This window comes from Rhea americana, unplaced genomic scaffold (genome assembly GCF_003343005.1).
Source record: "Rhea americana isolate MKP2758 unplaced genomic scaffold, rheAme1 scaffold_241, whole genome shotgun sequence".
NCBI lineage: Eukaryota > Metazoa > Chordata > Aves > Rheiformes > Rheidae > Rhea > Rhea americana.
The window spans coordinates 158085-173830 of NW_028186359.1; the positions used below are offsets into that span (position 1 = coordinate 158085).

Sequence of the window (15746 nt, forward strand, 5' to 3'; positions counted from 1 at the left end):
TGTAGAAAGAGACAGAGGATTATTTAGGTACCAACTAGTTGCCTGGCTTCCACAAACAGTTGGGAAAAGTTTAGTGAACAGATATCAGGACAAAACTGGCAAGTCTTGAAATACAGGAAGACACTAAATTTTAGCGAAAATGACTTATTCGCTACTGCTTTGAAATATCTAAGTGCAGAAGAGAGGGGATGAGACCATGATCTTTGAAATGGATTTAGATCGTTTGTCAATAATCCCCTTATTTTATTTAGTAGAATAAACTATGTGGAAGGATTGAAATCTGCCGAGTATTAACATATTAGTAATTGGATCTCTTATTGGCCAAGGGAATATATTTCTCACAGTGGAAAAGTGTATACAGATAAGATTGTATTTTTACTCAATGTGATGTTACTGTTGCATTGATATTGCAAAGTAAACGTGGAATTTTAATGCATATTAGCTATAATCTCTCTTTAGTTAGCAAAAATTTATCTGTGAAGCGTGTGCACAGATTTAGATATGCAGTTTTATTAGAAGTTGACTCTTAAATTATCATTTGACTGTATAGCATTTGAAATCTGCTGAAATAGTGTAGAAAACATTCTCAAAACAGTTTAAAAATAACTGGATTTTAGTTTAGATTTACTTTGTAAATGAGATTAAGTTATGATTGAAAACCAGTAGGTTCTACATAATCTTGATCATACCAAGGACAAGAGATCTTGATATCTTACTCTCTATTAATTTAAAATAACTAAGAGCTTCTCTTGTGCCATTTCAGAGCAATAACACTGCACAGTTTTCTGCCAAAGCTTTTGTCAAAAATCATATTAATAGTTAAAACATTTACTCTTGAACTTGCTTCCTTTAGTCAAAGATCTTGTTTCACTTGTTCTGAAAGCTTAATCTTGAGAGAGATTTTTCTTTATGTCTTATTGGGTACTGTTTCATAAAAAATCCTACCTATTGAAGTTTGAATTTTTTGGTCCTAATAGGAGATAACCCRTTAAGATGTAATCATATGACAGGCTGTTGTGAAGAATTACAGTTGCTTTTCATTAAGAATGCTATACTGTGGCTGTCAAGGGGATAATATGGCCCCATTAACCTTCAGTAACATGACCAGAGAGCTGCAGAAAAATGACTGTTCTAATACAGTAAAGTTTATACAAACATTTCAGGTTAGTATTTATGAAGCATGAATCCAAGGCATATAGCTAGCATGTCAAGAATTTAGCCTGCCTTTGACCTACCGGACAGATACTGATCCTTACTAACCCTCCTGATTGTAGGGAATGACTATTCATTATGTGCTCAGAGAAGCTTGTTCCTTAGTTGCTTATTAGACTGTAAGATGCATTGGAGACTTTAAATTTCTTCTAATGTGTCAGCTTTAGATTCATGAGCGCTTATATCATGCAAATTATTGCAAAGAAAAACAAACTTCAGAAATACTTGAGAATACCAGGAAGACAATTATATTTGCTTATTTTAAGCCTTACCTGCATTATCTTCCAAAAGCTGCTTCCCTTGCTGCCCAGCTTGAACAAGCTTAATTAGAACACATCGTGGCAATTTTTAGAACCGTTCTTTGACATAATCTTTTATTTACTTAGGTGGGAAAGCTATCCAGTTTAGCAGGAGTTGAAGTAACTGTAACATTGGTAATACTGTTCACTTTGCAATTACCAGTGCAGTTGCTTATGATGTATTGTAGTTTATAACAGTTTTGAAGCATTAATTTAGAAAATATACAGATGTTCAACAGTATAGAAATTTGAGACATTTGATAGTCCTTCGGTGTGTCAGAAGTGAAATTGCAAGCAATTTAATCTTTTAGTAAGTGTACACAATTCTAGTGGTTGCGTAGAAACTGTTCTTGCATTCTTACAAGGTGCCAGTATCTTTTCAGCATTTCTAATAGGGGGAAGAATTCCTCTTTCCCTCTGAATATATTAAAAAACATTGGCATTGAAAATATTTCAATGAGAACATATTTGCAGTAACTTTAGACTGAGCATAAGTCTATAATTAATGTTATTTGAATTCTTGGTTGTTACTTAGCTTTGTGTTGCCCTTCAAATTGTCTTGAACTTTACTTTAAAATGCAAAAATGATTTGTTTTTACAAACAGAGGCTGTGGGAGCATCTGGTCAACGTCCGGTCTTCTGCCCTGTCCACAAACAAGAGCAGTTAAAACTCTTCTGTGAAACGTGTGACAGGCTCACCTGCAGAGACTGTCAGTTACTGGAACACAAAGAACACAGGTACCTGTACTACTTTGTCTTTGCTCTTGTGGTGTACCTCCTCCGCAAAAGAAATGCCATTGATTTCACAAGGTTGTGCCATTAAGCACAGTTGTATTTACTCCTCAGACTGAACTGGGAAGGAGAGCCTATGGCAGATACTGAAAGCAGTAAGAGTAATAACTGGCTGAGCTACGTCAGGCAGCTTAGATCAGATTCAGAGCAAGGTGGTCTGATACGATTTGGTGTGATTAACCTGTTAACTTGCCTGGCATTTGTTAGTGCTGTCACTCTACTGAGGATGCAAATAAAACACTTAAATGGAAGTTGCTACAGCCCTGGTGGTTGCCCAGAGAGATTGTGGAGTCTCCTTCTCTGGAGATATTCAAAACCTGCCTGGATGCAACCCTGTCTAACATGTTCTAGGTGACCCTGCTTGAGCAGGGAGGTTGGACTAGATGATCTCCAGAGGTCCCTTCCAGCCTTACCCATTCTGTGATTCTGAACACCAGGTGCTGTAAAGAGGCAAAGAGGATGCAGTGAGTCACAGGTGAGGTAATTTTTTAGAGGAAGTATTTTACTATGTAACAGTCCTTCAGTGTAGGGTAAATTCTGTAAAACAAAGCTATAAATTTTGCATTGTAGATTATTTTTCTGTGTTAGGAAAATAACTTTATCTGCTTGGGTAGTTGACTGAAAGTTGCCTCATTTCAGGTGAAAAGAAGTTGTGGGTCCTGTGTTTCAGGAGCTTACTTTTCTTCTACTAACTAGAAAAAAATTTGAACCTCTTAAAGACACCTTGAAACTTCCTGCTTTTCATCAGCTCTGTGATACAGTTCTTCAAATGTTTGGAAAAGTGTAATAGGTAGTTTTTTTTGCAGTGTTACATATTTATACCACGTTTGCTGTTGCAATTTGTCAGCTGTTCCAGTGCTAATTCTTCTGGTCAGTCTCTAAATAACACTTTCCTGTAAATGTACTTGGCAATATATTGCAGTATCATAGAATCAGTAAGGTTGGAAGGGACCTCTGGAGATCATCTAGTACAGAATTTAGTGTTTTTTTTTTTTCCCAGAATTTTGAGTACACTCTGATTACTAGAGCAGCCTAATGGAGAACCTTTAGCTTCTAAATTAGAACTATTAAAATATTAAAAACATTGAATATTTCTGCTCTGTTCCTTCATAGATTTGATCGTAAATATCCAAAACCACACTTACCCAGAAAGCTTGGTCTACTAGAATGTTAGCTGCCTTTTTTCTAGCCACTTTCTTTGCATCAGTCTACTGTTCCCGTGATACTAACTGATTAATAATCCATAAATAGATGTATTTTGTTCTACTTACATATTGTCTTCCAATATGTGAAGAGTGTACTTTGCTGTTAGGATGCTTTGTTGCAGATGAATATTCCTYAAAAATTTTTCTATGTGTTGATATAAATTACACATCATTAGGGTGATTCTGTCATGAAGTAAAACTGAGATTTTTATGAAGCTTGGTAAAACATTGAAGGAAAATTATACCAGGTGGAAAGACGAATTGATTTTAATGTTTTGTTTATTTATCACCTATAATCCTAATCCTTTGCAATAAAGGAAGATGTTTAATCACCACTTCAGTAGCAGCATGGCACACTGTTCAGAGCTTCAGATGAAAGAATTGCTGGTGATTCTGTAGAAAGCTGTCATCCTCTTTTACCAGCCTGAATGTGTGAAATTCAGCTAGTTTAGGTAGTTTCCAGTCCATTTACTTTGAAAACTAGAAATAAAATATGATAAAAAAAAATATTTTTGCCATAGCAAGAGTTCTGGCAAAATTTCAGCAGTGCTACAGTGCTAGATAAATAGGTTGGGGTTTTTTTTTTGTTTGGTTGGTTGGTTGGTTTTTTTGGTCTCCGCTGAAGTAGAACTCTGTTTTTATAAAGTTCATGAAAATAGAATTTTGTGGGTTTTTTTTCCTAATTTAATGTTAATAATTTGTCAGACTCTGTGAAGTTTCTAGTGTATATCTTTCTAGTGTTCCTTAGCTTGTGATCCCATGAAGTGATGCAGTGCATAGTTTCCCTGTGTACCTGAAATTCGTAAGTGACACCTAAAGGTTCGGTCTTCTGGACATTTACAAAGTATTTTATTAGTTCTGACACCCTTTGCACATTGATCTGGATATGTATAACTTAAATTTTCAGTATTTCTGTCATTTTTGTCAAGGTTTTAGTGAGAAATACAGTTTCACCTGTAAACTAGGAACCCTTAGCTTCAGCATGTTGCTCCTTAGTAATTGATATCTTCCCTTGTATGTTGAAAAGGTATCAATTTCTGGAAGAAGCTTTTCAGAACCAGAAGGGTGCAATTGAGAACTTGTTGGCCAAACTTCTTGAAAAGAAGAATTATGTAAATTTTGCAGCTACCCAAGTTCAGAATAGGTAAGTACCCCCAAATAATTAATGTTACTGTTGTGTTATCGACTTAGTGAAACATGTTAAGACAAACAAATGAGGGGACTACAAGGATACTTAATTTTTAATCGATTCTCTATCTTTAGTTATCCTGGGCTTAAATATGTTTGGAATTTTTTCTTCTCTATAAGTACTTCTGTAGGATGTTGTTATAAGAAATATATCTCAAACATGATGCCTTTCAAGGCAACTTTGAGTTGAATTAAAGACATGACATATTTACTATGGTTTAAAAAACAAAAAAGGCAAACCAAACCCCTGCTATGGTTCCTGCTAAATTCAGCTCTGGATGACAAAGGTTTCGGCCATAAAACAAACACTTCTTCAGATACTCCTACATTTTATGTGAAGGCCTCTCTGTTGTTTAATTGTGTATCAAAAACTTATTTTGAAATTTAATAGGAAATTTGATTATTGTTTTTTTAATTAGGCAAGCAAAATTTATTGTATTTACCTGAAAGGAAGACAAGTTTTTTTCCCTAGGTAATTTGATTTAGAAATTCAACAGTTAGCTTATATTCAGGGACATGGGACATCTTTTTGGGTTAGTATGGTAATGTGACAGTGTAATGTGGGAGCCTTCCAGTTGATGAAGGAGCACAGATAGGCTCCACGCAGCCTGAAGTTTGAATATGGACACAGTGAGAGCRTGTGATCGCTGCTGGTTTTCAACTGTTCATGAAGTTGTGGTATGCTGGAGAACAGGGAATTCCGCTGTGATTCTTGGCAGTTTTATGAGCCTTCTGCAATATTAAGTCATTTGCAAAATAGCAGATTGTCTGGAGGTAGAAGGAAATGTAGCAAAGGTATAAGGAGAATTTTTTGTGAAAATTTTTAACTCCTGATGGTAGCATATGCATAAGAAAGTAACAGTTTTGAGGCTAGTAAAATACACAACGTGACAGAGACAAATGTGTGAAGATGGAAGTGATCAAAACAGAAGATTTTCTGTGCTGATTACACATGGAACTGATTCAGAGAGCCCAAAAGACGACACTCGTAAATTAGGAGAACAAGCTGTAGAATTCATACATAGCTGAAGAAGACCCAGAAACCCAGTTACATGGGAAATCATTAAATGGAAAGCTCAAGAAATATCAGAGAACTCTGTGACAAGAAATCAAGGCCAGTAATGGTTGGTGCTTATGAATAAAGCGTTGTAACGGTTTCCGCCTGTGGCGAAATACTTCACTCTGCAAAGGTCTGACTTCCAGCTTCACCAAAAACTCGGTGAATTCCTGCAGTATGTGGTTGGATTGTGTAAAGATCATGATCATCAGCTGAGCCAAATGGAGAGTGCAGGTGTAATATCATTTTACTTTGACATATTATCCAGTTACACCATTGAAGAGAGTGGCAAAATATCAATCATCATAAAAACTTCAGGGGGTGAGAAGCTACATATTTCAATAATGTTGACAGTGTTTGCAGATGGTATGAAATTGCCACTGTATGTGATCTTAAAGTATAAAATAACGTCAAAGGAAGAACTGCCTACTGGAATGATTGTTAGGTGCCAGAACCAAGGATGGCTGCCTATTGACTTAGTGAAGGATGTGTTGAATGTTTTTGGGGATAGGAGACCAGGTGTATTGTTACAAGAAGGACATTTGTCTTAGATGCTTTTAAAGGGCATCTTGCACCAACAGTGAAGATCATCATAAAGAAGTCAGTATTGGTCTTGTGGTCATACATCATACAAGTTCAGATGCTTGATGTAGTAGCAAACCTTTAAAGAACGTTTTAAGGCTTTACACTCAGACTGGATCATGGCAGGGGATTGTGCTTTGACTCCTACAAACAAAGAATCCTGATGAAATACTACATTGTCACTGGATTAAGGTGGCATTGGGTCATATAAATCCAGAATTTGCAATGGAGTTTGAGAAATGCTGTATTTCAAATTCTGTGGACAGAACTGAAGATGATTTACTCTAGTCTGAAGAAGTTGAGAATAGTGAAGACACTAAAAGTGAAGAAAGTGACAATGGAAATGGAATGTGAGGTTTAAAAACTGAAATGCAGTTGTGATAAAGCATAAGAATGAGTGTAGACTAACATTAGGCAGATCATTGGTGAAAAGCTAATACCTGTATTGTGTATTTATTACAGGTATGTAATAAGCTTTGTTTTAAATGTTTTGGGGGGGGGGCAGTGGAGGAGTTTGTCTTAAATTCAGGCTTGTCTTCCTTTCTAGTTAATGTATAGTAGCATAAAGGTTTAAGGCGCTGTAAGAAAATTCTTCATAGTGAAAGAGACGTAATATGGAGATAATTAAATATACATATATATACGTATGCGCATATACATGTGTATGCACACACGTGTGTTCTTTGCTGTGTGTGTGTGCGCAAATGTGTGTCTATAAATAAAACATATAAATCACAAGGAGTGATTCGTATTATTTCAAGTAAAATGCAAGTTGTAATTAAGTGTCAACTTGATCTTAGACTATACAATTTTTTCCCAGAACTGAAATTTTAGATGGCTTCTTCTGAAACAGTTGATTAATAACCATTTCTGTGTTAAAATGAAACAGGATATCGATTTTTTGTTATCAAAACTTCATCAATACAGAAATTGTTCCTTCAGTCTTCAAGGGTGGGAAGAGTCCTGTGGTGTTTAGCATTTGGCGGCATAGTATAAAGTGACTGCCTGACAATACATTTCTCTTTTTTAGGATAAAAGAAGTAAATGAAACTAACAAACGAGTAGAACAGGAAATCAAAGTGGCTATATTCACCCTCATCAATGAAATCAATAAAAAGGGAAAATCTCTCTTACAGCAGCTTGAGGTACAGTTAAGATTTAAAATAATAATAATAATGTGTTGTTCACTGTTTTAAATCCCCTATTAAGAACTGACATTCTACAGGCTCACTATGCTTTATCATCGCATGTGCAGCCTGCAGCTGCAACCTGAAATGGCCTGCACTGTGCAGTAGTGCTTGAATGACTATAGCACAACATAGACAGATCTTCATGTTTATAATCTCTGTCTGCTGTGGAAAGTTTCTTTCTTTGGTTCATATGATGACATGTTGTGTTGCCATCTTGTAAATGCGTCCTGCATGCAGCTGGGGATGTGCATCTGGGACATGGCTATGGGGGACCCCCGTACTGCCTTCCTGGGAAACCTGCAGGCATGATTACCTCTTTGAAATGCATGTATACCAATGCATGCAGCATGGGGAACAAACAGGATGAGCTGGAGATCTGTGTGCGATTGCAGGGCCATGATCTCATTGCAGTCATGGAGACATGGTGGGATAGCTCACATGACTGGAATGCTGTCATGGATGGCTATGTGCTTGTTAGGAAAGACAGGCCAGGAAGGTGAGGTGGTGGAGTTGCTCTTTATGTTAGAGAGCAACTGGAATGCATCGAGCTCTACCTAGGGGTGGAGGAGGAGGAGGCAGTTGAGAGCTTATGGGTAAAGATCAAAGGGCAAACCAACACAGGGGACATTGTTGTGGGTGTCTACTACAGGCCACCTGACCAGGAAGAGAAAGTTGATGAGGCCTTCTATAGACAGCTGGAGGTAGCCTCACGATCACAGGCCCTGGTTCTCGTGGGGGACTTCAACCACCCTGACATCTGCTGAAAGGACTACACAGCAGGCCACAAACAGTCCAGGAGGTTCCTGCAATGCATTGATGATAACTTCTTGTGGCAAATGGTGGAGGAACCTACAAGGAAGGGTGTTCTGCTGGACCTTGTCCTTACCAACAGAGAGGGACTGGTTAGTGATGTGAAGGTTGGGTGCAGCCTTGGCTGCAGTGACCACGAGATGGTGGAGTTCAGGATCCTGCAGGAAAGAAGTAAGGCAACAAGCAGGACTGCAACCCTGGACTTCAGGAAAGTGGACTTTGGGCTCTTCAGAGACCTCCTTGGAGGAATCTCATGAGTTAAGGGCCTAGAAGGAAAGGGGGAGGGGTCCAGGAGAGCTGGCTAATATTCAAACATCACTTCCTCCAAGCTCAAGAGCAGTGCATCCTTACTCATAAGAAGTGCAGCAAAAGGGGCAGGAGACCTGCATGGGTGAGCAAGGAGCTCTTGGCCAAATTCAAACAGAAGAAGAAAATACACAAAATGTGGAAGAGGGGACAGGCTGCTTGGGAGAATTAAAGGAATGCAGTCAGAGTATGTAGAGATAGAGCGAGGAAAGCTAAGGCCTGGTTGGAATTGAGTCTTGCAAGGGATGTCAAGGACAATAGGAAGGGCTTCTTCAAATACATCAGCAGCAAGAGGAGGACTAGGGAAAATGTGGGYCCACTGCTGAATGGGGCAGGGGCCCTGGTGACAAGGGATACAGAGAAGGCAGAATTACTGAATGCCTTCTTTGCTTCAGTCTTCACTGTTAAGGGCAGCCCCCATGAATCCTGTAGCCTGGATGTGAGGGAGAAAGTCTGGAGAAGGAAAGACTTTCCTGTGGTTGAAGAGGATAGGATTAGAGACCTTCTGGGCAGGCTAGACATTCACAAATCTATGGGCCCAGATGGGATGCACCCACGGTACTGAGGAAGCTGGTGGATGTTGTTGCCAGGCTGCTCTCCATCATCTTTGAAAGGTCCTGGAGAACTGGAGAGGTGCCTGAGGACTGCAAGAAAGCCAGTGTCACTCCAGTCTTCAAAAAGGAGGACTCAGGCAACTCTAGGCCAGTCAGCCTCACCTCCATCCCTGGTAAGGTGATGGAACAGCACATTCTGGATGTCATCTGCTGAAATATGGAAGAAAAGAAGGTGATCAGGAGTAGCCAGCATGGATTCACCGAGGGAAAATCCTGCTTAACCAATCTGATAGCCTTCTCTGATGGAATGACTGGCTGGATAGATGAGGGGAGAGCAGTGGACGTTTTGTACCTTGACTTCAGCAAGGCTTTTGACACGGTCTCCCCTAACATCCTCCTAGATAAGCTCAGGAAGTGTGGGTTAGACAAGTGGACAGTGAGGTGGATTGAGAACTGGCTGAATGGCAGAGCTCAGAGGGTCATCATCAGTGGTATGGAGTCTAGCTTGAGGCCTGTGGCTGGTGGCATCCCCCAGGGCTCAGTACTGGGTCCTATCCTGTTCAGCATATTCATCAATGACCTGGATGAGGGGACGGAGTGCATCCTCTGCAAGTTTGCTGATGATACCAAGCTGGAAGGAGTGGCTGATACAGCTGAGGGCTGTGCTGCCATTCAGAGAGACCTGGAGAGCTGGGTGGAGAGGAGCCTCCTGAGGTTCAACAAGGGCAGGTGCAGAGTCCTGCACCTAGGGAAAAATAACCCTAGGCACCAGTACAAGCTGGGGGCTGACCTTCTGGAGAGCAGCTGCGCAGAGAAGGACTTGGGAGTGCTGGTGGATGACAAGTTGACTATGAGCCAGCAATGTGCCCTTGTGGCCAGGAAGGCCAATGGTCTCCTGGGSTGCATTAGGAAGAGTGTTGCCAGCAGGTCGAGGGAGGTGATCCTGCCCCTCTCCTCAGCCCTGGTGAGGCCTCATCTTGACTCCTGTGTCCAGTTCTGGGCTCCCCAGTACAAGAGAGACACGGAGCTACTGGGGAGAATCCAGCGGAGGGCTATGAAGATGATCAGAGGGCTGGAGCACCTGTCCTATGAGGAACGACTGCGAGAGCTGGGCTTCTTCAGCCTGGGGAAGAGAAGACTGAGGGGGGATCTTATCAATGTGTATAAGTACTTGAAGGGAGGGTGTCAAGGGGACAAGGACAAACTCTTTTCAGTTGTCCCGTGGGACAGGACAAGAGGCAATGGGTAGAAATTGAAGCACAGGAAGTTCCACCTGACCGTGAGGGAGAATTTCTTCACTGTGAGAGTGAYGGAGCACTGGAACAGGTTGCCCAGAGAGGTTGTGGAGTCTCCTGTGGAGATATTCAAGGCCCACCTGGATGCAACCCTGTCTAACATGCTCTAGGTGACCCTGCTGAGCAGGGAGGTTGGACTAGATGATCTGCAGAGGTCCCTTCCAACCTTACTGATTCTATGACTTGCTGGACCATTTTATAATAGATTCATATTCACTTTTGGAGAAAGAAAAAATAGTGGACAAACTCAGGGAATGGTTGGATTTGGCGGAATAGATTCTTTTTGGCATGGGGAGGAAATTACAGCTTTGTCGTAAACAATTTTTTTAATTGTGATTATTTCTGAAAGGCATCAAGCTATCTAAAATGTTACAGGTAGGTCCTGCTGGAATAATGTTTTTGCCTGCTCTAACAAGTTTAGAGAATTTTATACAGGGAAAGGGCAGGGAAGCTGACAGGCTAGTCTTAGTTTTCATTCCTAATATAATTGTATATCAGGTTGGCGGCTTTGCTGCTAAGACCATGGTGATCTTAACGGTGGTTGTTGGTATTTGTGTCTTTAGTCACTCTCAGAATTGATGCTAACTCCTAACAAATACTGATTATTTTATTTTAAGTACAACTAAGTATTGGATTCAAAGGCATGATATTGTCCTCCATAGCTGTACTTAAAGGTGTAATGCTGGTATTTTAAGTTGTATAGGTTAACATCTTAAAGGAGTCAATGACTTTAAATATACTTTTCCAATAGCATGTTCTGAATAAATGATAGTCGCCAACTTTTATTCCAATCTCTGTAAAATTTAACTTATGACTACATTTTGGCTCCTCTAAAGAGAGGAAATCTGTCATAAGAAGTTAATTCATAGGATGTTGCTAGTCTGCCATAATGTGGTTGAAAAATTTAGAATTTAATTACTCAGAAGAGATTTCTTCTAGTTAAGGAACAGTTACTTGGCAATGAAATAGACGTGGAGTACTCCTGGAAGAAAAAAGGTATTTGATCAGGAGTGAACTAAAGAACTTGAAATCATACAAGCAAGTGAATTTTGTCTTTTCTTGATTTCCTAGCACTTTTTGCAACCCAGAAAAATTGCTCTGTATCATTTATTTAGTTATTTATGCTAACTATTTATGCTGTAGTTTTTACAGCTGCCCAGTCAGGTATTGTTATTTGAATGCTGAGAATTCAGTACTGCAACTCAGATTTTTGCTGCAAGATTTACAGCTGACAAGTTACCAAAGGCTGAAGGCTTCTCAGAGAAGGGGCTGCTGGGTCTATCTGCTATGTTCATGAGCTCGTTAGTGGCAGTTCCTGTTTGGAGAGGAGGCTGGGGTTGTTCAGTGTCCCTGGGCCACCTCTGTTGCTGTCTCTCTCCCAGCTGCAGCACTGCAGCTTTTGTGGCAGCTGCAGGAATGCCAGGGCACCATGTAGTGCTGAGCTGATAGTGTGGCTTCACCCTAGTCTGCGACACTCTCCCAGCTCTTGGTCATGCTGCTGTGCTTCGGCATCGTGAGGAGGAGTGAGTTAGTGTCAATTTAGTAGTTGAGAATTTCCTGGGACAAAGTAAAGACTCTCATTTGACCCTGCTGTTTTCTCTACACTCTAACGCCCCCTGGAAGAATTACGGGGTGGATTATGGAGTGGATGTAGTTTACTCGATGGTGCTAGCCATTCTGGATATAAGCATTGGTGTAGGCTTGTGACATTTTCTTCTTTTGCTTTTTAAGAACTGTGATAGTGGTTTACGCTTTCTTTTTAAATCTGAAGTCCCCATTGTAATAAGTTTTCATTTCTTTGTAGAATGTAACAAAGGAGAGACAGATGAAGTTAATACAACAACAAAATGACATCACTGGTCTTTCGCGGCAAGTGAAACATGTGATGAACTTTACTAATTGGGCCATTGCCAGCGGCAGCAGTACTGCTTTGCTATACAGTAAACGACTGGTAAGGGAAGATCCTCTGATTGTCTGTGCAGTAGAAAAAACGCTTAGTCAAAAGAATTTCTTAGGTATCGTGTAGCTTCACTAAGTTATATCCAAGGAAAAGGCAGTGACTTGTTCATGCTTCATTTAAAAAAACCTCTGTAATAATGGAATAAATTTGCCAACTTCTACAACATTTTTATTTGTACATTAAGGGCTTATAGTTTTATCAGAAAAGGACTGTGGTTCAGCTCTATAAAGATACCTCGTTTAACCTGAATGATTGCAGAAATAGCGTTACTGTGTAACAGTACTTTCTTAATCCTCTGAGTTTATTAAAAAAAATAGTTGTATGGTGTTTTTTTTTTTTTTTTAATGAATTGGGTGCTTTCCAGGTTACTCACCAAACTGGCTATTGAATGTCATTGTTGGTGATCCAGCAGTCTAAACTCGCAGGACAAAATGCACACTTCTTAACATTGTCATTCTTTGTTTCATTGTGATCAAGTCTTGTTTTTGCTTTCCATCAGATAACATTCCAGTTACGTCATATTTTAAAGGCACGTTGTGATCCAGTCCCAGCTGCCAATGGAGCAATACGCTTCCATTGTGATCCTACGTTCTGGGCAAAGAATGTTGTCAATTTAGGTAAGGAAATTGTGTATGTATATTCTGTGTTACTTGAAAGACTGAATAGGTTTAGGGATATTCATCAAAGATGAGTGAGTTGGAGTACAGTATATAAGTTAATGCTGAAGAGCAAAACTCTTCTGTTGAGATAACCCATCAAGTGCTCTTTCTATTAGCAAAGCTTTCTCCAGAGAGATTTTAGCTCCTAAAGGAATAGTTCTGTCAGCTTTTTTTTTTTTCTTTTTTTCTTTTTTTTTTTTTTTAACCCTCCTGTACCCCGATTGAAATAGTTAAGGTATAACTCACGTGTGTGAAATGAGTGCTTTTGGAATGAGCTTTATTGGCAAGTAAATAGCTCTCCCCATTAAAATCGGTTTTGCCTGTTGGGTACCTATTTAGCTACAAATGGAATAGTACTGTCTGAATATGTTCAAAATGACATGAACAAACATAATTAAAAGGACTATTGATTTGAGCTAAGTTCATGGCTCCAAGCCAGTCTGTGCCATTGCTGGCAAGGTAAGTGAAATAATAAATAACTTTTAAATAATTTGATATTCTAAGATGCCTGACACTTTAATAACAGTAAAGAAAAACAAAGACCTTAACAGGAGATAATCTGCTGTTCCTTTGTGTTTGTTGCTGTTGCTTGCAGCTGCCATTCAGTAGATTACAGGACTGTATCTGTAACTTTTTACATCTTCAGTCTTCTTTCTCAGTGCTCCCACTTATTCATTCTCTGCCCCAAGCTGTGAGTTGCCAGGGAAGTTTACAGTAGTTTTGATAAGAGATGCTAGATGGAGTTGTTGTTCTGTATAAGTACTTAATGACAGCTGAGATCACTGGGCATTTAAAGTTAGGATTACAGTGCATAGCTGACTTGTTAAATGCACTAATAAGGTGTACTCCTGTAAGGAAGTTAAATGCTTAATTATATAACCTCTTTATTATGGACTTGTCCTGCAGGAGTGCAGTATGACAGGTTTTTTCCATATTGATCGCTTGCTTATTTGTGCTTTTCAAGGGGCAGCTTGAACGAGAAAGGAAGGGGAGATGAGTGAGGGGAGTGCAATGGGACAGAAGTATGTGTTAGCACCTGCTTATGAACTTTCTGTTGAATAAAAATCTAGTAGAAAGCTAGCATTAAGAACATGAGCTGTTCCTGATGGTTTTGTGTGTACTTACTTGTTTCAAGTCCACTAACCAGATTTTGATGTTCCTGCATTTAGTCAAGCATGGTAAATAAAMTTTTTGTTGTGTAAATGATGGTTGAAATTGACACTCTTCCTTCATGGACAGTCCCTCAAATAATTTTTGTGAGTGCAGTTAGTCTCAGAGTTTAGTCAATAAGGGAAAAACAAGGCTTTCGAGAACAGTTTCAAACATTGTTTGACTAGAAACCAGGGAGGAGAAAAAAGCTATATAGGCAACAGCACTGAAACTAACCATCTACCTTATTGAAAAAGAGGATCTTAAAGTCCATTTTAAATTTACTTAATATCTTAAGCAATCTGAATTGTCATGAGATGACTTTATAACTGTGCTCTGCGGGATGAAGTGGAACTATATTCAGGTCCTAATGGGTACATGTTTGAAGTCAAAAAATGTAATTTTGCCTTTGGCTCAAGAAAGCAAACAAGCATTTGGTGGACACTAGAAAAGTTACTGTTGGCAATAGAAGCTAGTAAAGACTTGAAAATCAATTTGTTAGTATTTTTTGAGGTAAGTGAGCTGAAATTATACCAGAGTGCTGATTTATAATGTTTTCTAGTGGTACATTTTCTGAACTGTCAGTCAAGGCTCAAGCCTACTTCCAGTACATTCTTAGTGGCTTGGAGAGCATTCCAAGGCCTTTTAACTTCTAAAGATAGGACTAGAGATACCTAGAGAGGCAGTATAGTCCATCCTATTGTATCAAGGCAGAGTTTGCTGTAGCAGTATTATTTCTGACCTGTTTTTGTAGCCTGTTCTTGGAGTCTGTCAATGATGGGACCTTCTCCACTGTCCCCAAATATCTTTTCCCAGACTTTGCTCTCCTTACCTATAGGAAATTTTTGCTCAACATGTGTTATTTTTTTTTCCTTTTTATGACTTCCTTATTTTTTGTTCTGTCTGTTTGTTAAGAACATAAAGAACAAGCATGTCTGTCTTGCTATTTTTTAGGTTATGCAGTTCCATTTCTTTCAGTCTTTCCTCGCAGGTCCTGTTTTTAGTTCTTTGATTCTTGTTCTTCTCTCTTTTTTTTTTTTTTTAACTAGTGTAGGGTGTTACGGAGACTTTGAAATATGATTTTAAACTTAATTGCTTTGCTACTGCCTCTGAGGAAACTGAATTAGAAACATCTGAATATTCTTCATTTGTCAGCCTTTGAATGAAGGTAGAGATTAACTGTTCACTAGCTGATTGTTTTTTGTTTTATTCTTCAGGGAACCTTGTTATTGAAAACAAACCAACTCCTAGTTACACTCCTAATGTAGTAGTTGGACAGGCTCCCCCAGGAACAAACCATATCAACAAAACTCCAGGACAAATAAATCTAGCGCAGCTGCGACTTCAACATATGCAGCAGCAGGTGTATGCACAAAAACATCAGCAGCTACAGCAGATGAGGATGGGACAACCAGCTGGGTCAGTTCCCAGGCAAACAGGTCCTCAGATCTTACAGCAGCAGGCAAGTTTCTTGTATGTTCTTACTTC

General features: G+C 39.4%; 1 protein-coding gene across 1 annotated transcript in view; it reads left to right on the plus strand.

The window, feature by feature from the left end:
• The window catches only part of TRIM33 (tripartite motif containing 33), a gene marked incomplete at its 5' end in the record, with an annotated part of 41589 nt that overhangs the window by 12640 nt on the left and 13203 nt on the right, over positions 1-15746 (plus strand). The window contains 6 exons of the mRNA XM_085306597.1: positions 2117-2249; positions 4536-4652; positions 7366-7480; positions 12295-12441; positions 12950-13067; positions 15476-15720. Of these exons, the coding sequence (XP_085162723.1) occupies positions 2117-2249; positions 4536-4652; positions 7366-7480; positions 12295-12441; positions 12950-13067; positions 15476-15720 (875 nt within the window). The remainder of the gene's footprint in view (positions 1-2116; positions 2250-4535; positions 4653-7365; positions 7481-12294; positions 12442-12949; positions 13068-15475; positions 15721-15746) is intronic.